Below are 27,832 nucleotides of genomic sequence, written 5' to 3' on the forward strand. Positions count from 1 at the left end.
ATCTATAGCTTTCTGCCTTTGAAAATTTGGGGGAGATCTTCAGCTGCTATTTAATATTTTTTTAGCCATATGCATTTTTCTCCTCTCCTTCTAGGACTCCAGTGACAAGAATGATAGATTTTTTTTTTTTTTTCACCGTCCCACCTGTCCCTAAGCCTACACTTTAAAGGTTCAATTTGCTCTCTGTTGTTCACATTGGGAATTTCTATTGATCTATATCCCAGTTAATAGATCCATTCTTCAGTCACTGCAATTCTAATATGAATTTTTTTTTTTTTTTCTGAGATGGAGTCTCTCTTTGTCGCCTAAGCTGGAGTGCAGTGGCACCATTTTGGCTCACTGCAATCTCTGCTTCCCAGTTCAAGTAGTCATTCTTGTGCCTCAGCCTTCCGAGTAGCTGGGATTACAGGCATGCACCGCCGTGCCCAGCTAATTTTTGTATTTTTAGTAGAGACGGGGTTTCACCACATTGGCCAGGTTGGCCTCGAACTCCTGAGCTCAGGTGATCCACCCGCCTCAGCCTCCCAAAGTGCTGAGATTACAGGTGTGAGCCACCGTGCCCGGCCCTCTAATACGAAATTTAAGAACTTCCAGTTATTATCAGTTGCGATTCTAAAATTTCCATTTGGTTCATGTTTCCAGTGGTTTTGCTGGGGCTTTTTCATTTGTTTGAAGCATGTTTCTCTTTACTCATTGGTGAATTTTTATGATGTTTTCTTTAAAATATTTGTCAGGTAATTCCAACATATGTGTCATTTGGTTCAGATATGATTTTTTTTCTTGACACAGAATCTCGCTCTTGTCATGCAGTCTGGAGTGCAGTGGTGCGATCTTGGCTCACTGCAACCTCCACCTCCTGGGTTCAACCTATTCTCCTGCATCAGCCTCCTGAGTAGCTGGGATTTTACAGGCTCCCATCATCGTGCCTAGCTAACTTTTGTACTTTTAGTAGAGACAGGGTTTCGCCATGCTGGCCAGGCTGGTCTCAAACTCCCGACCTCAGGTGATCTGCCCCCATCGGCCTCCCAACATGCTAGGATTACAGGCTTGAGCCACTGCACCCGGCCATTTTTTTTTCTTTTTTCTTTTCTTTTTTTTTTTTTGAGACAGAGTCTAGCTCTGTCTCGCAGTCTGGAGTGCAGGGCGCAATCTTGGCTCACTGCAACCTTCGCCTCCGGGGTTCAAGCAATTCTCCTGCCTCAGCCTCCCAAGTAGCTGGGATTACAGGCGCCCACCACCACGCCCGGCTAATTTTTGTATTTTTAGTAGAGACCAGGTTTTGCCATGTTGGCCAGGCTGGTCTCAAACTCCTGATCTCAGGTGATCTGCCTGCCTTGGCCTCCCAAGGTGCTGGGATTACAGGCAGGAAGTGCGCACAGATGGTGAGTGATTTTTTTATTGTGTCTTGAAAGTCTGGGGTGTTATATTAGGAGGCTCTCAATCTGATTTAAATATTCTTTAGCCAACATCACACTGGTGGGAAAAGGGAGTTGTGACCTCATTACCATGGGTGGAGGCAGAAATCCAGGCTCCCCTCTCAGCCCCCACCAATACCACAGAGATGGTGGAGAGGACAGGAACAAACAATTCATGCTCACCTGGCAGGGCTGGAAGTTCAGTCTCCACCCAACCTCTACTGACACTGTGGAGAAAGGGAAGTGCCCTACACTTCCAAGAGCAGGGGGAGGAGTTTCAGGTTCCCCATTCAACCTTTTTTAACACACAGAGGATCCTGGGGGGAAAAACTAAGTACAAATTTCTTTTTTCAGTGGGGTGGGGCACGGAGGCTCATGCCGGTAATCCCAGCGCATTAGGAAGCCAAGGTGGGAGGACTGCTTGAGCCCAAGAGTTTAAAACAAGCCAGGACAGCTGGGCGCGGTGGCTCATACCTGTAATCCCAACACTTTGGGAGGCTGAGGCGGGTGGATCATGAGGTCAGGAGATCGAGATCATCCTGGCTAACACAGTGAAAGCCCGTCTCTACTAAAAATACAAAAACTTAGCCAGGTATGGTGGCACGCACCTGTAGTCCCAGCTACTTGGGAGGCTGATGCAGGAAAATCGCTTGAACCCAGGAGGTGGAGGTTGCAGTGAACTGAGATCGTGCCACTGCACTCCAGCCTGGGCGACAGAACAAGACTCCAACTAAAAAAAAAAAAAAAAAAAGTGAGAGGCTGTCTCTATAAAAAATCTTAAAATTAGCTGGGTGCAGTGGCACACATGTGTAGTCTCAGCTACTCAGGTGGCTGAGAAGGGAGGCTAGCTTGAGCCCAGGAGGTCCAGGCTGCAATGAGTAATGTTTGCAACACTGTACTCCAGCCTGGGTGACAGAGCAAGACCTTATCTCATAAAGAAAAAGAAAAAAAAGAATTTCACAATGGCAGCTACAGAGCCCTAAAGTCCAAGCACAGGGCACTGTGCAGTCACATCTTTGTGCTTCTCACTCAATTTTCTGTTTTTCATAACGATCCTGAAAGCTCTTGTTCTCTATAGGTGATTTATATTTGTTTCTATTGTAAATTAATTGTTTCTCCATAATATTTGCTAAGTAGTTAGTAATAATATATAGGAAAGTCATTTTGTACAGTTAGTTTTTATGGTTATTTTAGAATTTCATCTCTAAGATGGAGATGAAATTCTATAGTTTCAATATAAATTCTTTTGGGTTTTCTTTTTTCCTTTTTTTTTTTCTGTGAAAGAGTCTCACTCAGGCCAGCATGCAGTGGTGAGATCACAGCTCACTGCAAGCTCAAATTCCTGGGCTTAGGTGGTCTTCCCCTCAAGCCTCCCCAGCAGCTGAAATTACAGGTACACACTACCATGCCCAGCTAGTGTTTTATTTTTTGTAGAGATGGGGGTCTCGCTATGTTTCTGATGTTGCTCTCGAACTCCTGGCCTCAAGCAGTCCTGCTGCCTTGCCTCCAAAAGCGATTACAGGTGTGAGCCACAACACCCAGACTTCTCTTGGGTTATCTACATAAAATAACCATTTACAAATAATAGCTATTATTTGTTCTAAGTTCAGACAACAACCCCATGAAGCAGTAATATTATTAACTCCATTTCACAACTGAGGACTCTGAAACATGAGATTTGTTCAGGGCCAATGGGCTAATAAGTAGCAGAATAAAATTCAAAACCAAATCCAAGACTTCCAGCTCCAGAGTTCATGTCCTCACCACCAGACAATAATAGCTCTATACTGATTATGTTAACTCCTTTTTTCTCTACTTTTATTTCTGTTTGAAGACTGAGTATCTTGACAAATGTCTCCAATGTTTCATTTTTAGGAATGATGATGGCTGCAGCTTAACCAGAAAACCTTTGTAGCATGAGAGTATTAATAATAATGTATATTTTCCTAAGAAAGAATCAAATCAATTTTTGGAAGAGGGGTGGATTGCAAAACTTTATTCATAAAGACTTCTGTTCCTCCCCCCGCCCGGCCAGCCGCCCTGTCCGGGAGGTGAGGGGCGCCTCTGCCCGGCCACCCCTACCGGGAAGTGAGGAGCCCCTCTGCCCGGCCAGCCGCCCCCTCCGGGAGGGAGGTGGGGGGGTCAGCCCCCCGCCGGGCCAGCCGCCCCGTCGGGGAAGTGAGGGGCGCCTCTGCCCGGCCGCCCCTACTGGGAAGTGAGGAGCCCCTCTGCCCGGCCAGCCGCCCTGTCCGGGAGGGAGGTGGGGGGTCAGCCCCCCGCCCGGCCAGCCGCCCCGTCCGGGAGGGAGGTGGGGGGGGTCAGCCCCCCGCCCGGCCAGCCGCCCCGTCCGGGCGGTGAGGGGCGCTTCTGCCCGGCCGCCCCTACTGGGAAGTGAGGAGCTCCTCTGCCCGGCCACCACCCCATCTGGGAGGTGTACTCAACAGCTCATTGAGAACGGGCCATGAAGACAATGGCGGTTTTGTGGAATAGAAAGGGGGGAAAGGTGGGGAAAAGATTGAGAAATCGGATGGTTGCTGTGTCTGTGTAGAAAGAGGTAGACATGGGAGACTTTTCATTTTGTTCTGTACTAAGAAAAATTCTTCTGCCTTGGGATCCTGTTGATCTGTGACCTTACCCCCAACCCTGTGCTCTCTGAAACATGTGCTGTATCCACTCAGGGTTGAATGGATTAAGGGCGGTGCAAGATGTGCTTTGTTAAACAGATGCTTGAAGGCAGCATGTTCGTTAAGAGTCATCACCACTCCTTAATCTCAAGTACCCAGGGACACAAACACTGCGGAAGGCCACAGGGTCCTCTGCCTAGGAAAACCAGAGAACTTTGTTCACTTGTTTATCTGCTGACCTTCCCTCCACTATTGTCCTGTGACCCTGCCAAATCCCCCTCTGCGAGAAACACCCAAGAATGATCAATAAAAAAGAAAAAAAAAAAAAAAGACTTCTGTTCCAAAGGTTTATTCTAATCACATTTACCCTACATAAAATACCAACACCTTCTTGTTGCAAAAACAGAAACTCCAGCCATTGTATTGACACTGACTTAAGAGAAATAGAAACCTCTATATAAGGCAAGAGTCCGTACCAGAATAATTCAACCAATATGAGAAACCTCCAAAAAAATCAATTCAATGACCTACTTTAAAGATATGTGAGAGTCCCCAAAAAGTCAGTTTTTGTGGGAAGTTGGTATGCAGTTGATATGGTGCAATCTTGGCTCACTGCAACCCAACCTCCCGTTTCAAGCAATTCTCCTGCCTCAGCCTCCTGAGGAGCTAGGATTACAGGCACCTGCTACAATGCTCAGCTAATTTTTGTACCTGTTTTGAGATCTTTTAGGCAATTTATCAGAAATGCTCCCTAAACATCCTGGCTTCCCGTCCCCCCCCCTCTTACTTCCCAGGGTCTTAGCACAGAAAACCAAGTCCATAAGCTGCACCACTCCAAATTGATTAGCTTCACAGTACATTTAGTCGAAAGCAAATAAGCAGAGTTTAGTAGGAAGAAAAAGGAAGAATTCAGGTCAGGAGTGGTGGCTCGTGCCTGCAATTCCAGCTCTTAGAGAGGTCGAGGTTGGAGGACTGCTTGAGCCCAGGAGTATGAGACGAGCCTGGGAAACATAGTGAGACACGATATCTCAAAAAAAAAAAAAAAAAAAAAATTAGCCCAGTGTGATGGTGCATGCCTGTGGTACCAACTACACAGCAGGCTGAGGTGAGAGGATTGCTTGAGCCTGGGTGGTCAAGGCTGCGGTGAGCTACGATTGTACCACTGCACTCCAGCCTGGGTGACAGAGTGAGGCCCTGTAGCAAAAAAAGAAAAAAAAAAGGGGGGGGGGGGAGTATTCAGCCTTATTAACTTACAGATAATTAAAAACTGCCTTGCCTAGAATCAATAACCACTGTAACAAAACAATGCTTGAAAATCATTTCACATCCTCTGAACTGACCTTTTTAAAAAAAATCTCAGAAAATGCTATACAAAAATGCTACACAAAGCATCTTTGTACTGGATGTGAGAATACAAAAATTAGCCAAGCGTGCTTCTATGTGCCTGTAGTCCCAACTACTCAAAACACTGAGGCAGAAGGATGGCTTAAGCCCGAGGGATTGAGGCTGCAGTGAGCTATGATCACACCACAGCACTCCAGCCTGGGCAAGAGCAAAATCCTGTAAAAAAAAAAAAAAAAAAAAATTCAGCTACTAGAATCCAACACACTTAGGTCTACAGTGGCCAACTCTACAGCACGTGGATTTTCACTAGCTACAGAAATCACGACATTCACACCTGCTAATTGGCAGAGGGGATCAAGTAAGGTAATACATTTAATCTCAAAATAACATTTTAATTCTCCCAGAGAAAAATTTCACTACCCACGACTACCACTAAGTCCAAGCAGGGGGCTCTCATGAATGCCCACCCTTTTCCAACAAGCGTGGCGGACAGCAAAGGGTGCTGAAGCACGTGGTGACAGCACTGCTGGAGAGGCAGCATGCCTCTATGGGTGCACATCTGCCGGTAACTTGGAACATCATAAAAGAGCCAAGGCAGCTTAATTTTACACCAAATTCTTGCCACTAGCAGGAATAAAACTTTCAGACTCTGGCCAGGCAGTGGGGTATACCAAAGGGTTCTTTCAGCTCTCAGATCATCCCTGAGGTCAGCTTCCTGGGGAACCCTCCTTGGCCCATCTGCCATGAAAGACAACGTGTAGGGGACAGATACATTGGGCAGTGCACAGGCCTTATCTTTTGAGTGCTTTTATTCCCTTATGAGGCTACTGTGTGAATTACATAACTTTTGCTTATTTTATTGTTTGGTTCCTTTAATCTTTTAATTCTAGGTTATAATTACTGTTACTATGTCTTGATCTATTTATTTTTCTTTTCTACTTATATGGAACTTATTATAAATAAGAATTAGGTAAGATTGGGTAAGACTTTTTTTTTTATAACTTACTTTTTATTGAAAGTATCTTGCATTCATGATGGATGCTTTCTGGGTTTTACCACATATTTTAATGTAAAAAGTTAAATTATTTTTTACATGCAAGTAGTGTGAATAATTTTCTCCACATGGGAACAATGATTATAAAAACATGACATCCCACATGGGTTAAGTGTCTTTTTAATTGAAAAGCTAACAAACTGTCCAGTTATATTTCTCCCAAAAAACCACAAACTGGGTAGTAACCGAGTCTCTAGGCAATATATTTAAAACTAAGAGGATTAAAAATAAAATTAAAGAAAAAGAAAACAAGTCCTCAAATGCAATGAAGGGAGCCCAGCTACATACAGGCTAATCATTACAGTGGTACTCCTTGACTGCAGGAGGCTGGAAGACATCCTAGTAACTCCGCTCAGAACATTTACTTCAAGAAGCCTTTTTCCAGTTTCCAACTCATGAATAAAGATAATATTTTGTTAATTCTATTCCAGAAAACTTTTTTGCAAGTTGTTTTATTTACAATGCCAACTTTTAAAAGGTCACTAAAGTTAACTGGACAATAAACTAGGCAGACATTACTTTACAAAAAAGAAGGAAAGCCCAAAATGCCACTTATAGAGAACCCACAGTTCAGTTTTATTCAGAGCAAAAAAAAAAAAAAAAAGAAACTTTTGATCATACTAGAAGAAACTCAGCCATAGGTTTGGAATCTGTACTCAAACTGCACATGCAATGCGGACAATATTCTGCTAATACAATTGACTTGCCGCTGCTTTTGTCTACTGTTTGTCTAATATTAACAATTATAAACAGAGCAGTGCAACTAGTATTTGGAACAATCCTTACAGTGTTACAGTGTCAGGCACAACATTTCACTTCTCTTCACACCACTGGTTCTCTTTGCGTACCTGGGCTTCCTCCTCTTCAGTAAAGTCATTTTTGATATTGAATGTCTTGCGAATCTCCTCAGGAGTTTTCCCCTTGATCATATTGGCAACAGTCTTGCATGTAACATCAAGCAAACCTTTGATGTCTAAGTAGTTTGCAGCCAGAATGAGTTCAAAAAGTGTTCCTTGAGCAACTTTCAGGAATTCTTGGTCCCAAACAGGGATATCGTCTGTTTGCTTTTCTTTGTTCTCATCATCTTCAGGGGGAGGAGGGTCATCCTTGTGGTGGGTGCACCACTGAATGACCTTTTTTAATACTGCTGCATTCACATTTGGTAGAGGAACTGGGTCATCTCCTTCATCATCCATTCCCAAATCTTCCAACGTGGTCTTGATAGTCACAGATTGTTTGGCAATTTCCACATCAACTGCAAATATCTCTCCATCAAAACTCTGCAACTGAATTGAAGGCATAGTGTTTGGTGTTAAGGAGATGGCCAGCAGGAGGCTGACGAGAGCTGGGAGGCATCAGCGGAGGAAGAGAAAAGTGGAGGACGAAGCCACTACCGACTTTTTTTTTCTTTTTTTTTTTGAGACAAAGTTTTGCTCTTATTGCCCAGGCTAGAGTGCAGTGGTGCAATCTTGGCTCACTGCAACCTCTGCCTTCCAGTTTGAAGCGATTCTCCTGCCTCAGCTTCCCAAGTCGCTGGGATTACAGGTGCCCGCCACCATGCCCAGCTAATTTTTTTGTATTTTTAGTAGAGACGGGGTTTCACCATGTTGGTCAGGCTGGTCTCGAACTGCTGACCTCGTGATCCACACACCTCGGCCTCCCAAAGTGCTGGGATTACAGGTGTAAGCCACAGCGCTTGGCCCAAGATTGGGTAAGATTTTTAAAGCCATTTTTAATACCTTCATTTATCTTTAGACTTCTGCCTTTTATTGGTGATTTTTATTCTCTCTTTTAAAGTTTAAACCACTTTCTTGTTAATCTTTATTTTTCAATGTTCTTTCATCTGGCATCCTGTTCATCTTTATTGCTGACATTTTGAAAGCGAGTAAAAAGTGAATTATGTTTTATCTGGATGTGTATGTGGCTGCTATTGCCATAAGGCATGGCTGGGGTGGAAAAAGGGAGAGAAGGGAAGGAAAAGGAGAATAAAGGAAGACAAACACCCCAAGGGATCTCTTCCACATGCTTCATCCTGCAGAGACCCCTTCCTAGCATCCTCTGGCCTGAAGGAATTCTTCGTGGAACTCTTTGGATTCCCATCCTGGTGTGTGATTCCATGATTTGCACTGCTTCAAAGTCTCAACTAGGAGATATGTGAGAAGAAAGCAACATACAGGAAACTCACTGCTGTCTAATAATTTCCCTCCCAGGCCTGCCTGCTATGATTTACTTTTCAGAGCCCTGCATAATTGCTCTATGTCTTCTCCCAGGGCTCTGCCTTCTCATGAATAGGAAGTACAGAGCTGAGTGTGCACTCCATCTCTGCTGGATCCAGGTGTCCAGGCTTATCTTTAATGGTGGTGTGAAAACAAAGGCTATACCTCCAGGTCATGGCTTCTCAACATGGACACTCCTGACATTTGGGGCTGAATAATTCTTTGTTGTAGGGAACCATCTTGTGACTGTAGAATGTTTAGTAGCATACTTGGCCTCTACCCACTAGATGTTAGTAGCACCCCCACAGCTGTGACATTTTAAAATGTCTCCAGGCCCGGCTTCGTGGCTCACACCTGTAATCCTAGTACTTTGGAAGGTAAAGGTGGGAAGACCAATTGAGTCTAGGAGGTTGAGAACAGTCAAGGCAACATGATGAAACTCTGTTTCTACAGAATGTAAACAACAATTAGCTGGGCGTGGTGGCCTGTGGTCCCAGCTACTTGGGAGGCTGAGGCGGAAAGATCGCTTAAGCCTGTGAGGTCAAGGCTGCAGTGAGCCATGATTGTTCCACTGCACTCCAGCCTGGGTGACAGAGAGATCCTGTCTCAAAAATAAATAAATAAAAATGTCTCCGGATGTTGTCAAATGAACCCAGGACCACTAGTGCCTGGCTGAGAACCACTGCTCCCATAGCCACACAGAAGTCATGCAAGCGGAGCCAAATGGGAAAGGGTGTCTGTCAACAGATGAATGGATAAAGAAAACGTGGCACACATACACAGTGGAGTACTATTCAGCCATACCAAAGAATGGGATCCAGTCATTTGCAACAACATGGATGAAACAGGAGGATATTATGTTAAGTGAAATAAGCCAGGCACAGAAAGACAACCATCACATGTTCTCACTCATTGGTGAGAGCTAAAAAATTAAAACAACTGAAGGATGTTTTACCAGAAGGATGGTTAGCAGAGGATAGGAAAGGTAGTGGGGGGCATGGGGGATAGTGGGGATGGCCAAGGGGTACCAGAAAAGTTAGAAAGAATGAATAAGACCTAGTATTGCTAGCACGGAAGGGGAACTGTAGTCAAAAGTAATTTAATTGTACATTTAAGAGTAATTAAGAGAATATAACTGGGTTGTCTGTAACATAAAAGCTAAATGCTTCAGAGGATGAACCCCATTTCCCCTAAGGTGATTACGACCCATTACCTGCCTTGATCACAATAGCTCATGGAACTCATAAATATATACACCTATTACGTACACATAAAAATTAAAAATTAAAAAAACAAAACAGAGAGAAAGGGAAATTTCCACCATCAGCCACAGGCCCTGACACTCTCCTTGTCCTAAACTCTTGGAGCTAAGAGGAGCTGATGATAGACTCTCTGGTCCCCTTCCTGGGGTGACACACACTTCCTTTCAGAAGTCCTGAAGAGTGTTCGACCTCAGGGCAGAGCACTTGATGACTCTCAAAATTTTATGCAGTTCTCTTCAACAGACCTCGTATTACTTGTCAGCCCAGAACATGAGTTCTCAGCCCTAGAAGAATGTGACCCACACTGCGTAACTTGACAGGCAGCCTCTCCTATCAAGTCTCAATATTTTTGGAACACAGCTACACTTCCCTGATCCCTTGGGCAACCCACCTCTACTTTCACCACTGATGGGTCACAGAAACACTTGCTACCAGCTGACGCCCCAATGAACCATGCCCTACCTGGGTGAAAGAGGCCAGGAAGGCCGGGGACTTCCTTATTAGCAATAGGTCATAAAGGCTACGTTGGCTTGGACAAAACTCCTATGGAACACTCTAAATGTAAAGCAGCTGATCTTGAACTTTCTAGTAAGAGTCAGGAAAAACAAAAGTCCCAGGTCCATATTCAGGCTTTTAGAAGGCCTCCAGCTTCAACCTCTTTTTTTTTTTTTTTTTTTCACCTTCAACCTCTTATGAGGTTCCCCAAGCAAAAGGTGCGGGGGGGCAGAGTAGTCATGACCTATGCCATAGAATAGCAGAAAAGCTTGCAAGAAAAAAAACACATAGTATTGACCTAGGCCACTTGGATTCTACCCCCAGAACGTGCACAGGAAATTACAGAAACCAGTAATTTACTTAACAACAGGAGTTGACATGGGAAGATACACAAAGAGAAGCAGAACCCGAAAAGTGGAAGAATCACATCAGCAGAGAATGCCTGGAGCAGACCCTCTTCTGCGTAGAGGCAGTAAGATAGCCCACTCCCTAGAGGACCGTTGGGGCTGAGGTCCTGAAAGACTCCACCAGATTCTTTATAAACCTGATAATACCTTAAGCAAATCTCCATTTCTTCTGTAGCTTGGGTGAGTCTCTGGTTCCTGTAACAAAAGAAGCCTACTCGATGGCCAGCCTCCAACACTACTATTATCAGTTAACCCACTTCCTTTCCAGTAGAATTTCATTAACAATGTCTACATGAACAAGCCTTTCCAAGGCCTCTTTCTAATAAAGGAGACACTGGCCAAAGATGACCATCTCTCCGTTAAGATTTTTTTTTTAATTGAAACGTTTGTGTTGCACTCTTCCTGGGTCATTCCCATGAATGAGAAACAAACCTTATTAGGAGGCTGGACCTGTCTAGAACGGCAGCACCACATCAACCTGGGGAACTTCATTTATTTCCTGATTAAACCAGAAAAATAACTCACAGCGCTTCTCTAACAACCAGTCAGAGGCATCATTTTACTATGTTACTCCAGCGTGGGGATTACCTTGCCTTACCAGTTCCCTTCCTCTCTCCAAAATTATTTTGAATATATAAATGCAACTGAATCTTAAGAAATTTGTTCTATCATGGGAACAGTCAGCTGAATAAAAAAAACTACATAAAAAAAAACAAAAAAAAATATTCTATCTGTATTTGACCTTAGTTTAGTTCAATGCCCAAGAAACGAGACCATAATCCCTGAAAATAAAGGGGGAAAAGAGTTAACCTGCTCTTCTGAATGCCATCAAATTCATAAAACTAACAACCTTACAAATCACTTTTACTACATTCCAATGTACCTTCAATAATCTGCATTTTACAAAGTTATAGACTAATATTACAGTAAAATGTTAACTTTAAGGGGAAAACACCCCAATAAAAAGGCTCTTGGTTTCACTGACCTGTGATCGCCTTCAACACCATATCAGACACTTCTGGGATGTCTTCATTAACAGGGACACACAGCATCTGAGGTGTAACCCAGTGCAGGGCTCTAAAGGGAGAGAGACAGTAAACAAGAGCTCTAAGGACAAACCGTGACCATTCGTCTTGTCACCTCCTTCAGTTTAGGGAAAGCCTGAGGCATCACTGAACACTCAGACAATCCCAGGCCCACACACATCACCTTTCGAAATACTAGGAGGTCAAATGACATGACAAAGCAGCTAGGATCCTAAAATGAGACTTCTCTTCTGTACTTATCACAAGAATGGAAGGCCATTTGCTGACTGAAGTGACGTTACACAGTGCTACCAAGACTGAAATGCACTCCGTATTTGAAAGTGACCATTTGAGAATTGGCTGCTGCCTGTCCTCACTGTCTACTGTGTTAATGTCCTTTTACACTCAGTCCTCAACTACTTTTTTTGTGGGGGATGGAGTCTCACTCTGTTGCCCAGGATGGAGTGCAGTGGCATGATCTTGGCTCACTGCAGCCTCTGCCTCACAGGCTGAAGCAATTCTCCTGCCTCAGCCTCCCGAGTAGCCAGGACTACAGGCGTCCACAATCAAGCTCAGCTAATTTTTGTATTTTTACTAGAGACGGGGTTTCACCCTATTGGCCAGGCTGGTCTTGAACTCCTGACCTCAGGTGACCTACCTGCCTTGGCCTCCCAAAGTGCTGGGATTACAGGTGTGAGCCACCATACCTGGCCTCAGCCCTCAATTTCTAAGGCACACTGGAGCTCGCGTAGGACGCCACAGGCAGGATCACCATGCCTGAATCACTGTGTGTTTCCTGGTCCCACCCTAACTGCACTCCAACTACCCTGCTGCAGGCCTCCCCTCTTGCTTGGTTACTGCTTTCCTTCTGCATCTTGGTCCAGGGCCCCTCTGGTTACTTCTGGCTCCTGACCTTGGGCTCCACAACTTCAGCCTGCCCAGTATCAACTCCTCACTTCAGCTGTGAAACTTCCAATACAGATCTAGCAAGTACCAGCCCCTTGTCTGGAACCTGGGACTCCAAGTCCCCTCTCCTCTTAAAACAACTCATCAGCTCAGCCTTGGCCGTGTTCCCACACTTGGGTGGTCTCTTCCTCAGTGTCCACCACAACTGGAGTACACAGTGCTGGGGCTCACCCCAGTGAGCCTGGAAGACTGGGTGCTGTGGGAAATGTCATCAATCCAATGCTAGTGAAAGATGTGACTGGGGAATGGTGAAAAATGCACACCCCTGGGAGGAATGAGGAAAGAGGACATCCACTGACTTGTTATTTTTTTGAGAAGGAGTCTTGCTCTGTTGCCCAGGCTGGAGTGTGGTGGCACGATCTCGCTTCACTGCAACCTCCGCCTTCTGGATTCAAGCCATTCTCGTGCCTTAGCCTCCCAAATAGCTAGAAGCACAGGCGTGTGCCACCATGCCTGGCTAATTTTTGTATTTTTAGTAGAGATGGGGTTTTACCATGTTGCCCGGGCTACTCTTGAACTCCTGGCCTCAAGTGATCCACCCACCTCAGCCTCCCAAAGTGCTGGGATTACAGGTATGAGCCACCGGGCCCAGCCGACATCCCCTGCCTTGATACGGATATTCACAGCTTCCTGCTTGAGGAAATGGTAATGGACCAAGAACACAGTCCCCCTATTCCTTGGAGAGTTCAGAGATTGAAAACAATCTCAAACACCAAACACGACTTACCAAAAGCTGCCTTGAGGGAGATGGATAGGTGAGGTCACCACATTCCTTGTCTTTCTGACACCACAGAGCAGCTTCCACTCTAAGGAAGCAGAAACATGAGCTGTTGCTTTCTCTTAAGGTTTGAAACTCAGATGCCTTATTTTCCCCCAATATGTTCTTCCATCAGTAGGTAGTAAGCATAAAGCAAAACAAAATAAGCAACTACCTGATCCTCTTTTGAATGGCAAGATCTTTCATCTCATCATCAGCAGTTTCTGGACAGAACACATATTTATAGAGATGAGTCATGATGTACTTTTCAATCTGATCCATTTATCTTCTCAAGTCATTCTGGAGGCACTGAAATAGCCAAACAGAAAAGCTCAAGAGAGTATATATACTCCTTGTACTGATAGTAAGTAAGCCACTCCTTGTACTGGCAGTAAGCATAAAAGTACTCACAGATTATATTAATCCTTTAGGAGAGTAAAACCTATCCATTAACATTATTTCCAGTATCCACTGTTGCAGGATTTTTCCTTAGTTCAGCTAAGGACGGGGTCCTTGTCCGTCTCAAGGCCACAAAAATTTAGGCTTACAGACGGTTTGAATGGTGAGTAAGACAGGGTTTTATTGGGACTCTCACAAGGCCAGAGTCCCTGCTAGAGTGCTTTCTGCCAGCAGCTAGAATAATGGGTTTTACACAGTAAGAAGAGGTGCCAGGCTCCTCCCCGCTATCAACGGTGCAAACTTCAAGTTCCACCCCAGTGCACAGGCCGGCTGGAGTTTTTCTGGGGACCCCTTCCTACCTAGTGGTGTCTCACCATGACCATCTCATTCTTTTTGCCATATCTACATACTCTTAAATAGATTTAATGCATGTTTTGATAATTTACATATTTTATGGACACTTCTATTTATCTAACCCACCGAACATTTTTGGTGGCTTTATAACATTGCATTATATTAACTGACTTATTCAACTCTCCTCTACCGCTGTGCATTTGGGTTGCTTCCCCTCTTTCATTGTTGTGCACTGTAGCAATAAATAATTTTGTAAGGACTATCTTCTTCTGAGTTAACTTCTCTGTGATACATTTCCAAAAGTGGCATTAACCACTTAATAAGAATAAACAACGTTACAGCACTAAGTACCTATTGCTAGCCACACTCCTCGGAAACTCAGTGCACACTGTCATTAACCACGTGTATGCGCTTATTTCCCTATGGCCCTTACAACAGTGGGCTTGATAATTTGTATTTGGTTTTACTGATTTTATACATAGAATATATGCATTTATTCCTCACTTTCTGCCAAAGAATATTTAAAGTCTATTTAAAAGATAAATGCAGTTCAGCACAACGGACTACAAAATAAAAAGAGTAACAAATAACTGTAATCCCAGTGCTCTGGGAGGCTGCAGCTAGAGGATCGATTGAGCCTAGGAGTTCGAGACCAGCCTGGGCAACATAGTGAGAACCCATCTCAAGAAAGAAAAGAAAAGAAAAGGAAAAGAAAAGAAAAGAAAGATAATTTTAAAAATTTTTAAAAATTTTTAGGCTGGGCTTGGTGGCTCACGCCTGTAATCCCAACACTTTGGGAGGCCAAGGTGGGCAGATCACAAGATCAGGAGATGGAGACCATCCTGGCTAACATGGTGAAACTCTGTCTATACGAAAAATACAAAAACAAAAGTATCCGGGTGTGCTGGCGGGCACCTGTAGTCCCAGCTACTCAGGAGGCTGAGGTGGGAGAATGGTGTAAACCTGGGAGGCGGAGCTTGCAGTGAGCCGAGATTGCACCACTGCACTCCAGCCTGGGCGACACAGAGAGACTCCATCTCAAAAAAAAAAAATAAATAAATCACACATGGAGAGAGACCTAAATGACAAGACAGAAATGTTTTCCTGGAAGATGTCTAAATTAGTCAAGAGTCAGCCCATACATCTGTCTCTAACTAAACTTTTTAGCAATCATCACTAAGATGAAAACAGTTACGTAATTCAGGGTTCAAAAGATGAAAGCATGGTGTTTTTTAATTGGAGCATTTAGTCCATTTACATTTAAAGTTAATATTGTTATGTGTGAATTTGATCCTGTCATTATGATGTTAGCTGGTTATTTTGCTCGTTAGTTGATGCAGTTTGATGAGTTCATGTCCTTTGTAGGGACATGGATGAAATTGGAAATCATCATTCTCAGTAAACTATCGCAAGAACAAAAAACCAAACACCGCATATTCTCACTCATAGGTGGGAATTGAACAATGAGATCACATGGACACAGGAAGGGGAACATCACACTCTGGGGACTGTTGTGGGGTGGGGGGAGGGGGGAGGGATAGCATTGGGAGATATACCTAATGCTAGATGACAAGTTAGTGGGTGCAGCGCACCAGCATGGCACATGTATACATATGTAACTAACCTGCACAATGTGCACATGTACCCTAAAACTTAAAGTATAATAATAAAAGAAAAAAACTTAAAAAAAAAAAAGATGAAAGCAAACAAATTCTTCAGGTGAAATTCTGACACCAAAATCAAAAATTTCTCCCAACGGTTCTCACAAGGATGTCACAGTAGAAGAACATGAATAAGGCTGAGAACAAACCCCCAGGACGGGCTGTCACAGACCTCATCTACACAGGCCAATGACATCACACACCAAGGGCCGATACATCCTGTGGAAGCCTGCAGCAGTCGACCATCTGGCTTAACTCTAAAAGGAAGGCAGGACGCTGGGGGTCAGGGGCAGTCACCTCATTCCCTCAGTGAAAATGGCCAAGCACTCAAGCACACATGTGATCATGGTGATCACAAGTCATGTGATCACCTTGACTGCAGCCCTAATCACTGTCAACTAGTTACCCATATACATGCCATTTGGTTGAATTAAAATTGATCCCTCATCTATAAAAGCCTAGGTGCTACGTTTAGTAAAGTTTAGATATTTCACTATATGAAGCTCTTATTTATATTCATGACTTCCCATGTTTTATTTTTTATTGCACAGATTTTTAAAAAGTTAATACTATTAAGCCTTTTATCTGGTCATTAAAAACAATTCTTTTGGCTGGGTGCAGTGGCTCACGCCTGTAATCCCAGCACTTTGGGAGGCCGAGGCGGACGGATCACCTTAGGTCAGGAGTTCAAGACCAGCCTGGCCAACATGGCAAAACCCGTCTCTACTAAAAATACAAAAATTAGCTGGGCATGCTACTGCACACCTGTAATCCAGCTACTTGGGAGGCTGAGGCAGGAGAATTGCTTGAACCTGGGAGGTGGAGGTTGCAGTCAGCCAAGATCATGCCATTGCACTCCAGCCTGGGCGGCAGAGCAACACTCTGTCTCAAAAACAAACAAATTTCTTGTAAGTTTTTAATTTTATTTCTCTTTTTATTTTTTTTTAATATATAGAAACAAGGTCTCACTATGTTGCCCAGTCTCGTCTCAAACTCCTGGGCTTAAGTGATCCTCCTGCCTTGACCTCTAAAAGTGCTAGGATTACAGGTGTGAGCCACCGTGCCCAGGTAAAACAATTTTTTGATGGTTCAATTTTTGCTCCTCTCTACAGCTGAAATACGTATCCTAAGGTACCGTTCATATATATTTTTCTTTTTTTTTTTTCCCCGAGACGGAGTCTCGCTCTCTCACACAGGCTGCAGTGGTGTGATCTCATTGTAACCTCTGCCTCCCTGGTTCAAGCGATTCTCCTGCCTCAGCCTCCCAAGTAGCTGGAATTACAAGCATGAACCACCACGCCCAAGCTAATATTTTATTTTTTTATTTTTTTGAGACAGTCTTGCTCTCTTGCTCAGGCTGGAGTGCAATGGTGTGATCTTGGCTCAGTGCAACCTCCACCTCCGGGTTCAAGTGATTCTCCTGCCTCAGCCTCCTGAGTAGCTAGGATTACAGGCACCTGCTACAACGCTCAGATAATTTTTGAATTTTTAGTAGTGATGGAGTTTCCCCATGTTGACCAGGCTGGTCTCAAACTCCAATTTTTGTATTTTTAGTAGTGATGGAGTTTCCCCATGTTGACCAGGCTGGTCTCAAACTCCTAGCCTCTACTCATCTGGCTGCCTTGGCCTCCCAAAGTGATGGGATTATAGGCATGAGCCACCATGCCCAGCTCATATCCTAATCTACTTTCTTCTCAATTTTTTCATGTTTAGCTCTTTGATTTGGCTGGAATGTAAGGTGCATGGTATGAAACAGAACTAAAACTCTATATAAGTGTATCTGTCATCACCATCAGCAGTTAGTAAAGCACAACCTTGTTCCCCCTCGTCCTCCAGGTGTCATGTAACTTGCTCCTGAGAAATTAAATCTATTTCTGAAATCTATGGCTGATTTCACTGTTCCGTATTTTCATTTTTTACCCAAATCTCATATAGGTGTGATGACTTTCATTTTAGAATATATTAAAAACTCTGCTGGATTTGGAAACATCCCCGCTTCACAAATTCTTGCTTTTTACCCTCTCACACACAAAAAAAACATATGGTATATTTGTTTCCCTCTTTTTCTATAATAAATAATGTAATACAGTGATTCAAATGATATTTTAAGTGTTTATACTGACCTGCAAAGTATTTTTTTTTTTTTTTGAGACGGAGTCTCACTCTGTTGCCCAGGCTGGAGTGCGGTGGTGCAAACTTGGCTCACTGAAACCTCCGCCTCCCAGGTTAAAGCAATTCCCCTGCCTCAGTCTCCGAGTAGCTGGGACTACAGGCGTACGCCACCACGCCTGGCTAATTTTTGTATTTTTAGTAGACACAGAGTTTCGCCATGTGGGCCAGGCTGGTCTGTAACTCTTGACCTCAAGTGATCCACCTGCCTCAGCCTCCCAAAGCACTGGGAGTGTGATGACTAGGTTTTCACACTGGGTTTTCGTGTGTGAGATATGCCTTGCTCAAACCTTGTTACAGCACTGGCACATTGCCTGTCGGATGTGAAGAAAGACAAAAAAAAGACCCTCACGCGCATAACAGTGGAACTTGGCTCTGACAGGGTTCAGCTTGGTGGTGCTTGCTGAACACTTCCTGAATCTGACCTTCACTCATTGTGAGAGTTTCACAGAGGTTCTTCAGGTGATGGTTATTGTCTTTAATTTCTTCTTCTGGAACACACTGTGTTGCCTTCTCTAAAACATCTGCAAGCTCTAACGAGTCCTTGCAGAAGCCCTGAATGCTACACATATTTGCCTCCTCCACCAATTTTTGGCTGCTCTGCTGCGAGCCCTCAGTATCTGCCAATGCTTGCTTATCTTCTTCCACAGCCTCCTTCGGTTGCTCTTCTAACTTGACTTCTTCCATGAGTATCTTGTCCATAGAGGGAGTATCTGTCCCCCATTTGGTTTGGATCCACATCCTCTTCCAACTGCTGGCAACTGTTCTTTTGTTTTGTAACTGCGTGCGGAACAGAGAAGGCCTGGAGACAATGCCAACACCGGGAGACTGCATGGCACCAGCCTCACGCATGGAGCTGCCACGGCTGCCCAGGTTGATGATTTAAGTTTCCCCTCGCCTATCACTATATGCCTCTATGACACGTTTTTAATTATTTTTATTCCTTCAGCGTAATTATCAAATACATCTTTCATCTACTTTTCTTCCTTATGACTTATAGATGCTGAGAGCTCAGAGCTATTTCCACTGCCTCACTTCTCATCCTCAGTGCTTCCAGTTTTAAACTTAGGTCCTGGGTTGCTAGCCCTGCTGAAGTTCTCACAATAAGCCTATTTGCTGGTTAAAGTATGTTTTGGATACATACTTCTGTTCTTCTTATAGTAATTACACAGCAGGGCAAATTAATCCTTGCATAAATATATAGTTTAGAAGAATGGAGTGATTTTAAAATATAGAAGGACACCTATCTTTCTACTTATTCTGGGAAAGATCATGGAAATGAAGATATAGCCATGTCTTAAACTGTGTATTTTTTGTCCTCATTCAGGTACAAGGCTTTAAGTACATAACATATAATCAGTATCTCATTTTTTTGTTTTTTGAGACAGAGTTTTTTTGCTCCTGTTGCCAAGGCTGGAGTGCAATGGTGCAATCTCGGCTACCTGCAACCTTCGCCTCCCAGGTTCAAGTGATTCTCCCGCCTCAGCCTCCCTAGTAGCTGGGATGACAGGCGCCTGCCACCAAGCCCAGCTAATTTTTTGTATTTCTAGTAGAGACAGGGTTTCACAATGCTGGCAAGGGCTGGTCTCGAACTCCTGACCTCAGGCGATCCACCTGCCTTGGCCTCCCAAAGTGCTGGGATTACAGGCATGAGCCACCATGCCTGGCTCAGTATCAGATTTTTACAGAAGAACTGGCTAGAAAAAGAACAATGAAACAAGCAAAAGGTGTTATGTTGTGCTTAACTGCTTCCTGAGAAAAAAGAGCTTATCAGAATGACTATTAAGAAGTCTTGTTGTAGAAACTGAATTGATTGCCATGAATGGAGTATTAAGGGATTAATAAAAATTAAAAAAATAAAAATAACTGAATTAAGAAACCCAAAAAATGGGTACTCCAGCCCATTTTAATAATAATTATTATTTTTATTATTCAAGTTATGTTGTACATACTAGGTTTTAAAATTTTTAAATTTAAAAATTAAGCTTTATTAATTTGGCTCATCAATTTAAATTCTTGCTATGATGATTTGTAAGAACAGAAAAGTAGCTGGTGACAACCGTATGTTCAACATAAAAGGATTCTGTGTAAATGACATAGTTGCCTGTCTCATTTGCAATAGAAATATCTTGTTTAAAGGACCTATAGAGGTACTATAAGAGTATGCATGTTTTAACATTAAATAGCTACTAAGAATAGCAAGAAAGAAAACAGAGCAAAATAAGCTACAGAAAAGTATTAGCAAACAACAGTATTTGCTGAATAGCACTAGGTGCGGTGGCTCACACCTGTAATCTCAGCTCTTTGGGAGGCCAAGTTGGGAGGATCACTTGTAATTCAGGAGTTCAAGACTAGCCTGGGCAACATAGGGAGACCCCGTCTCCACAAAAACTAAAAAACTCAGTCAGACATGGTGGTGTGCGCCTATAGTCCCAGCTACTCAGGAGACTAAGGCAGGAGGATCACTTGAGTCTGGGAGGTCAAGCCTGCGGTGAGCTGTGACTGTGCCATTGGGCTCCAGTCTAGAAGACAGAGTAACACCCTGCTTCAAAAAAAGAAAGGAAGGAAGGAAAGGAAAGAAAGAAAGAGAGATGTGTTGCATAGTAAAGCATTACATGGAAATACTGCAGTGGGTATGAAAATTATGTAGGTGCTGAAATTTAAACTCTAAAAACAAAAAACATCTAAGTGTAGATAAAGTGTTTCTTGATAAAGATAAAATGGCTTAAAAATTTTAATGCAGTTCGGAAAAGATTTAATTTTCTAGACTTGACCCATATGCTGAAAAGGCTGCTCACCGCCGGCATATACTGGGATTGGTGAAAACAGAAATTATGTGGGAAAACATGTGGGCAAGAGCAGATCAGTCTTCTGGATCTCAGAAATTTTAGAAAGCATAATATTGTGGGATCCAGTAGGAACAATTATCCGTTTATGGCAAGGCTGCCTGGGCAGTTTTTAAACAGGTAAGAATGAATTCTCATATTGCATAGGCCCTTAGGATGCCATCTAGAAAGTTTAGTTGGTGGGAATAACATGAATTTAAAGTTTTTGAGCAGTTTTGATAAACTGAGTACAAAGGCTATTTTATACTACCACATTCTTCACAACGTCAGAGGAACTGCCCCAAGAAATTTATATGATTACTGATCTGAAGTTAGTTAGGTTAGTTCAGGTGTAAAGAGTGTTTATTTATTTATTTGAAAGGACATTAACTTGCAGCCAAAGGCCAAAAGGGCTTCTCTAGGGACATCCAGTTTAAAAAACATTTCTTTCATATACAATATGTGCAGACTTCATGTTGGTCACTAAAGATACCTGAGATAATGCATAGGACTTGGCCACCTAACCATGAAACACATAGTGTAGAAATGGAAAATAGATGGCTTAGTGGCTCTTAAAACAGGAGAAATCTGAGGCCATATCCAGGTCTCTGATTAAACTAGTGATGCCTTACAAATAAACATGGTGATATTTGTACCAGTTAATTACCTCTTTACTTTAGTACACTAATTTAGAAGTCTACTAAATTATTACAGAACAAGAACACATCACACTTCTGAGCAAAAGAAAAACATCAAATCCAAGTTGAGCAATTTTCTAAAACATATTATTATACAGCATATATGCTTAAGTACTACAGTATACATATTCTAAGTTAGTACAGCTATCCCATCAACATTTCAGGTGGGCTCAAGAATAAATACAAAACCTCAGTTTTTAGTTCTGATAAAAATGAAAGATGTATGTCACATGGACTCCGAATTTTTCCATATTAAGATATCTATCATGGTTCCTAATTTTAAAAAAAAATCAATAACAGCTCACTTGTTTTAACTCCAAATGTTTTACTCTAGAGAGAAAAAATATCTAGAGAAAGACAGCTACTTACTTACACAGTCTAATTACATTTCTGAAGGGCGAGAAAGCAAGCTTTTCTCCTTTACAAACTGAATTCAATATCTAAAAATTATTTCAACACAAGTCCACTGCTTATTAGCCTAGTGATTGCTGACCCCAGCTAGAATATAGCTAAACAGTTAAACACCCTGCTGCTTTTCTAATTTCCTTTTTCTTTCTAAGACTTCCTTACTGCACAGAAGGAACTTTTGGAGCTAATTCTGAGTTTAATGGTTATAGAATGTTACAACAGAATTAATCCCTATTTACAAAATGATTTCCTTTACAGGGAGTCTCATGAATTATTGCCACTGAAATTATGGATCAGAAATTATGGATAAAAGAAACAGGTGTGGAAGTCACAATTACTTGACACTGGCAAAATCTAGCTGTGTAACCTGGACAAGTCACTTATCCTCTTGGGCTCTCAACTTCCTCATCTATAAAATAAAGGGACTGAAACTCCATAGCTGCTAAAGTCCCTTTCTTGTCTAAATTCTATCTGTCCTTTCTCTAACTGAATGAAAAAATTCAAAATCAAAATACAAAAAACAAAACAGAATTCAACAACAACAACCCTTAAAATTACTGCCACTGGCCTAACAATGGTTGCACAGAGTTAAAGGTCTACTATGGCAGTTTATACTATTTACAAGGTCACAAGTCAAAAAGGCCTGTTACTAAAGCACATAATTCAAGTGGCTTCAAGGTCAGAATTTCCACACAAAGATGATTCAAACACCACTGAGTTGCAGTGGAAAAGTACTAGCCTAAGAGTTGGGTTTTAGCTTGATTCAGAGGCTTTTCTTAGGTAAGTAATTTAACATCTCTTGGTCTGGATTTTCTCAGGCATAAAATGACAAGGTTGCACTATATTATCTCTAAGACCTTTCCTCAAACCAAAACTCTATGTTTCTATGTGATTATTCTCAACCTACCCTTTTGTAATGCATCCCTTCCAAAAACAGCTTGGTCTGTTTATACATTTCTTGGCCTGTCTTGCGGAAGGTCTTGAGAAATTCTATGAACTCCTTAGACACTCTATCCGTTTCAATGCTGGTTTGCCGGTTTATGGAAGGACTGGGAGCTTTTGCTTCCTGAATTTCAGCTGGGAAAATTAAACATAGTAAGTTTCATGACATAAAAGATCCATGCATGGAATTACTTTAAGTATCTTACCTAAGGTTATTTAAATTATGTTTCATCAAAGTTAAAACTTGAATTTAAATCATTTTATGTTTGAATGGTTGGACAACTTCCCTTAAACTAAATCTGTTTTACAAGTAGAAAGTATGAGTAGACAAAACTACATTATCTAAAAGATATTCCTACTGAAATAAAAGTTGTTCTATTAGTATTTTCTTTGCCAAAATCTATCATGCTTTGATCTATTCAATCATGAACACTGAAATGGCACCACTAGGCTTCTCAAAGACTGCTGGAGTTTATAAAACTAGTCAACAAATAGAATAACAATCAATAGAAGCACTGAAATGTTAGGTGACTTATAAATGTCAGACAACCTTTCCAAATCCCATTTTACTTAACAAAAAGGCAAAGGTTAATGTGTTTATGTGGAGACTCACAATTATTTACCCACCATTTCGTTGGTGAGTCATACTGATCAAAGTGAAAGAACGCATCCAAAGTATTAATAGCAAGATGAACACAACAAAGCATACAATGAAGAGACAAGGGAAACATGCACTACACTATCCCACCGGCTGGGCAGACAATTCTTTCCCCTCTTCAAATAAACACACTGAAAGGAAAATGGAACATTTACACAAGAGAGATAAGGATGTTGTAACAGGCAGTAAGTGCTTTCAGAAAGTATGAACTACCACTTGGTCTCTGACCACATTCTAAGCCTCCTGATTTTGAACTATGCTCTCTAATGTTTATAAGGAATTTAAGTTCCCCATATCCCAATGATTTCCTAAAAATAATTTTTTTAAAAGGTATGTTTTATTTGATTTTTTTTTTTTTTTTTTGAGACAGAGTACTGCTCTGTCACCCAGGCCAGAGTGCAGTGGCAAGACTTCAGCTCACTGCAACCTCTGCCTCCTAGGTTCAAGCGATTCTCCTGGCTCAGTCTCCAACTAGCTGCAATTACATGCGAGTGCCACCACACCCAGCTAATTCTTGTATTTTTTTGTTTGTTTGTTTTTGAGACGGAGTCTCGCTCTGTCGCCAGGCTAGAGTGCAGTGGTGTGATGTCGGCTCACTGCAACCTCCACCTCCTGGGTTCAAGCGATTCCCCTGCCTCAGCCTCCCAAGTAGCTGGGACTACAGGCGTGTGCCATCATGCCCAGCTATTTTATGTATTTTTAGTAGAGATGGGGTTTCGCCATGTTGGTCAGGCTAGTCTCGAATGCCTGACCTCAGGTGATCCGCCCACCTCAGCCTCCCAAAATGCTGGGATTACAGGCGTGAGCCACCGCATCTGGCCAGAAAGTATGTTTTAAAGATATTAACCTACCTATTCTACAGTTTCTTAAATTTTTTTTTTTTTTTGAGACGGATTCTCACTCTGTCACCCACGCTGGAGCGCAGTGGATCTCAGCTCACTGCAACATCTGCCTCCCAGGTTCAAATGATTCTCCTGTCTCAGTCTCTCAAGTAGCTAGGATTACAGGCATGCCCCACCACGCCCAGCTAATTTTGTATTTTAGTAGAGACAGGGTTTCACCATGTTGACCAGGCTGGTCTCAAACTCCTAACCTCAGATGATCCTCCTATCTCAGCCTCCCAAGTGCTGGAATTACAGGTACAAAACACTGCATCTCGCTCTCAGAGCAATTCCTTATAATCTTTGATCTTCAGGAGTTTTTTGTTTTTTTTTTTTGAGACGGAATTTCACTTTTGTTGCCTACGCTGAGTGCAATGGCACGATCTCGGTTAACAACTTCCACCTCCTGGGATCAAGCAATTCTCCTGCCTCAGCCTCCCGAGTAGCTGGGACTACAGGCATGTGCCACCACGCCTGGCTAATTGTGTATATTTAATAGAGAAGGGGTTTCTCCATGTTGGTCAGGCTGGTCTTGAACTCCCGACCTCAGGTGATCCACCAGCCTCGGCCTCCTGAAGTGCTGGGATTACAGGTGTGAGTTACTGTGCCTGGCCTAACATTTCTATTTCTCCAAAATTTTCTACTAATAAAATCTTACATGTACCAAATGAAATATGTACATTTTAGCATTACTGGTAATAGCAAAAGACTGGAAATAACTGGCCATCACTGAGGGACTAAATAAATTATCCTTTAATCCATAAAATAAAATGCCGTAGGGTTTTAAAATTAAAAAGTATGCTTCTTGTGTACTGATATGGAAAGAGCTCATAAATGTATTGGAAGCAAAAACATAAATTAGCAACATAGTGAGATGCGCTCTCTACAAAAAGTAAAAACATTAGCCAGGCATGGTAGTGCGTACCTATAGTGCCAGCTATTTGGAGGGGCTGAGGCAGAAGGATCGCTTGAGCCCAGGAGTTTGACTGCACTCCAGCCTGGGTGACAGAGTGAGACCTGGTCTCAAAAAAAAAAAAAAAAAAAAGTAAGGTATGTACACTGTGCTATGTTTTATATAAAACGGGGTAGTGGGGTAAGAATATGCGTTTTTATAAATTAGAATAAAAGCACAGAAAGAGGATACACAAGAAACTAATAACAAAAGTTCTGGGAAAGTAGGGGAACAATAGGCGGGGCGCGGTGGCGCACGCCTGTAATTCCAGCACTCTGGGAGGCTGAGGTGGGTGGATCACGAGGTCAGGAGATCAAGACCATCCTGGCTAACACGGTGAAACCCCGTCTCTACTAAACATACAAAAAATTAGCTGGGTGTGGTGGCGGGCGCCTGTGGTCCCAGCTACTCGGGAGGCTGAGGCAGGAGAATGGCATGAACCCGGGAGGCGGAGCTTGCAGTGAGCCGAGATCGCGCCACTGCACTCCAGCCTGGGTGACAGAGACAGACTCCATCTCAAAAAAAAAGAAAGTAGGGGAACAATAGCAGTGGTACTTAGGAACTAGATGGGCGAGAGACAAAGTAGAAAGGAAACTTCTAACCGTATCTGTTACGTTTGAGTCATTTGGATACACTACCTACTTTTTTAAGCACATAAATAAATCATGTACAATCTAATTCAAAACAAAAAGAGCAACATCTTTTCTAAAATATTTTTTATGTAAATAAAAAACCAAAGATTGTGCTGACATCTGTATGATTAGGGAAAAAATCTTTATCAAAAATCCTTCTCTGTCAGATAATTCCACTTCTAGTCATGACGGAATAATCTGATGGCATCAGGTTTACCCTACTATCTTAACAACTGCAATGTCAAATATATGAAAGAAAGGTTTTCAGACATTGGACGACAGGTAAACAGCAGATTAACTCCTGAAAGACAGGAAACAAACACAGTCTGTCCTACAGTGTCCCAGCTCACTGCTGGGAGAGTTTTAAAGTCTTGGCATAGGGAGAGGCCACTCAAACACAGCTTAGCTGAATTGCTGAATTGAGGAGATAGCATTTGGAGTTCAGGGAGGCCAATGTGACCAGAATTTGCATGGCAAAATATCATGCAAATGCTATGGAGGGGAGAGGGCTAACAGAAAAAGCTCCAGGTATCTGCAGAGGGTTCCCTTGAGTGTGGCTGAGTACTACACATGCGTATGAGGAAACTACCCAAGATGAGAGAAAGAACCACCAAGTAACACGTAGAACCACAGCACGAAGGACGGGAGGAAGAAATATAAGAATCCTGTTTAAGATTCTTATATGTAAAGTCGTATAATACTATTATTAAAAAAATTTTTTTCTGTAAAGTGGTATAAATATTACTTGAAGGTAAGTAAGTTAAAGATGTATTCTGTAAAGCCCAGAACAACCGGTTAACAAAAACCAAACAAAACAAAACAGAACAAAGAGGTGTAGCTAACAAGCTGATAGTGGAGGTAAAGGTGTGGTCATAAAGAAGGCAAGAAAAGCGGAGAAAAGGAACTAAGACAAGATGAGATAAACACAAAGAGCAAGATGACAGGGGTAAAACTTCCCTTATCAAAAATCACATTAATTATAAATGCTATAAACAGTCTGATTAAATGTCAGAGATTATCGGATTAGATTAAAAAACAAGACCTCACTTCATGTTGTTTGTAAGAAATTTACTTTAAATATAAAGATACAAATATGTTAAAAACTAATGAAAGGAAGAGGATACTCTGAAACAATGAAATAGAGCTTAAGTGGTTATACCAATGTTAGACAAAGTAAACTTAAGAACATGGACCATATTATCAAGAACACAGAGAGGTATCTCATCATAAAAAAGGGGTTAATTCTTCAAGAAAACACAGCAATCCTAAATTTGTATATACTAATAACACTGTTTCAAAACACATAAAACAAAATTTGATAGAACTGAAAGGAGAAACAAATTCACAATGATATTTGGAGATTTCAATACTCCTCGCTTAGTAATTGACAGAGAGATATTTTTAAAAAGTCAGTAAAGACAGAAAACTTGAATGATGTTATTAACCAACTTGACCTACCTGACATTGACAGAACACTCAACCCAATAAAAACATAATACATATTCCATCTGACAAAATAATAATGGTAGTATAAACTTACATATAGGTAATGTCTATTATGCACTAGGTACTTTTACAATGCTATTTTGTATAATCTTCACAAGTCTATCAGGTAGTATACTTATGATATTTACAAATGAGGAAGCTGAGGCTTGAATATGTTAAGTAACTTGAATAATGTTGCAGTC

At 42.2% G+C, this 27,832-nt stretch overlaps 1 protein-coding gene and 2 pseudogenes across 1 annotated transcript; 1 reads left to right on the forward strand and 2 right to left on the reverse strand.

Annotated features, from left to right (window-relative positions):
- LOC106634974 (rab5 GDP/GTP exchange factor-like) overlaps window positions 1–27,832 on the reverse strand; it is an 82,740-nt pseudogene that overhangs the window by 32,968 nt on the left and 21,940 nt on the right.
- Window positions 3,929–7,984, reverse strand: LOC100996208 (S-phase kinase-associated protein 1-like). The gene has a single exon (XM_063605762.1). It carries the CDS (start codon window positions 7,736–7,738, stop codon window positions 7,250–7,252), a length of 489 nt encoding a protein of 162 aa, XP_063461832.1. The 5' UTR covers window positions 7,739–7,984; the 3' UTR covers window positions 3,929–7,249.
- LOC112440622 (small nucleolar RNA U13) lies at window positions 18,361–18,472 on the forward strand (annotated as a pseudogene).

Source organism: Pan paniscus, chromosome 6 (assembly GCF_029289425.2).
Source record: "Pan paniscus chromosome 6, NHGRI_mPanPan1-v2.0_pri, whole genome shotgun sequence".
NCBI classification, from domain to species: domain Eukaryota; kingdom Metazoa; phylum Chordata; class Mammalia; order Primates; family Hominidae; genus Pan; species Pan paniscus.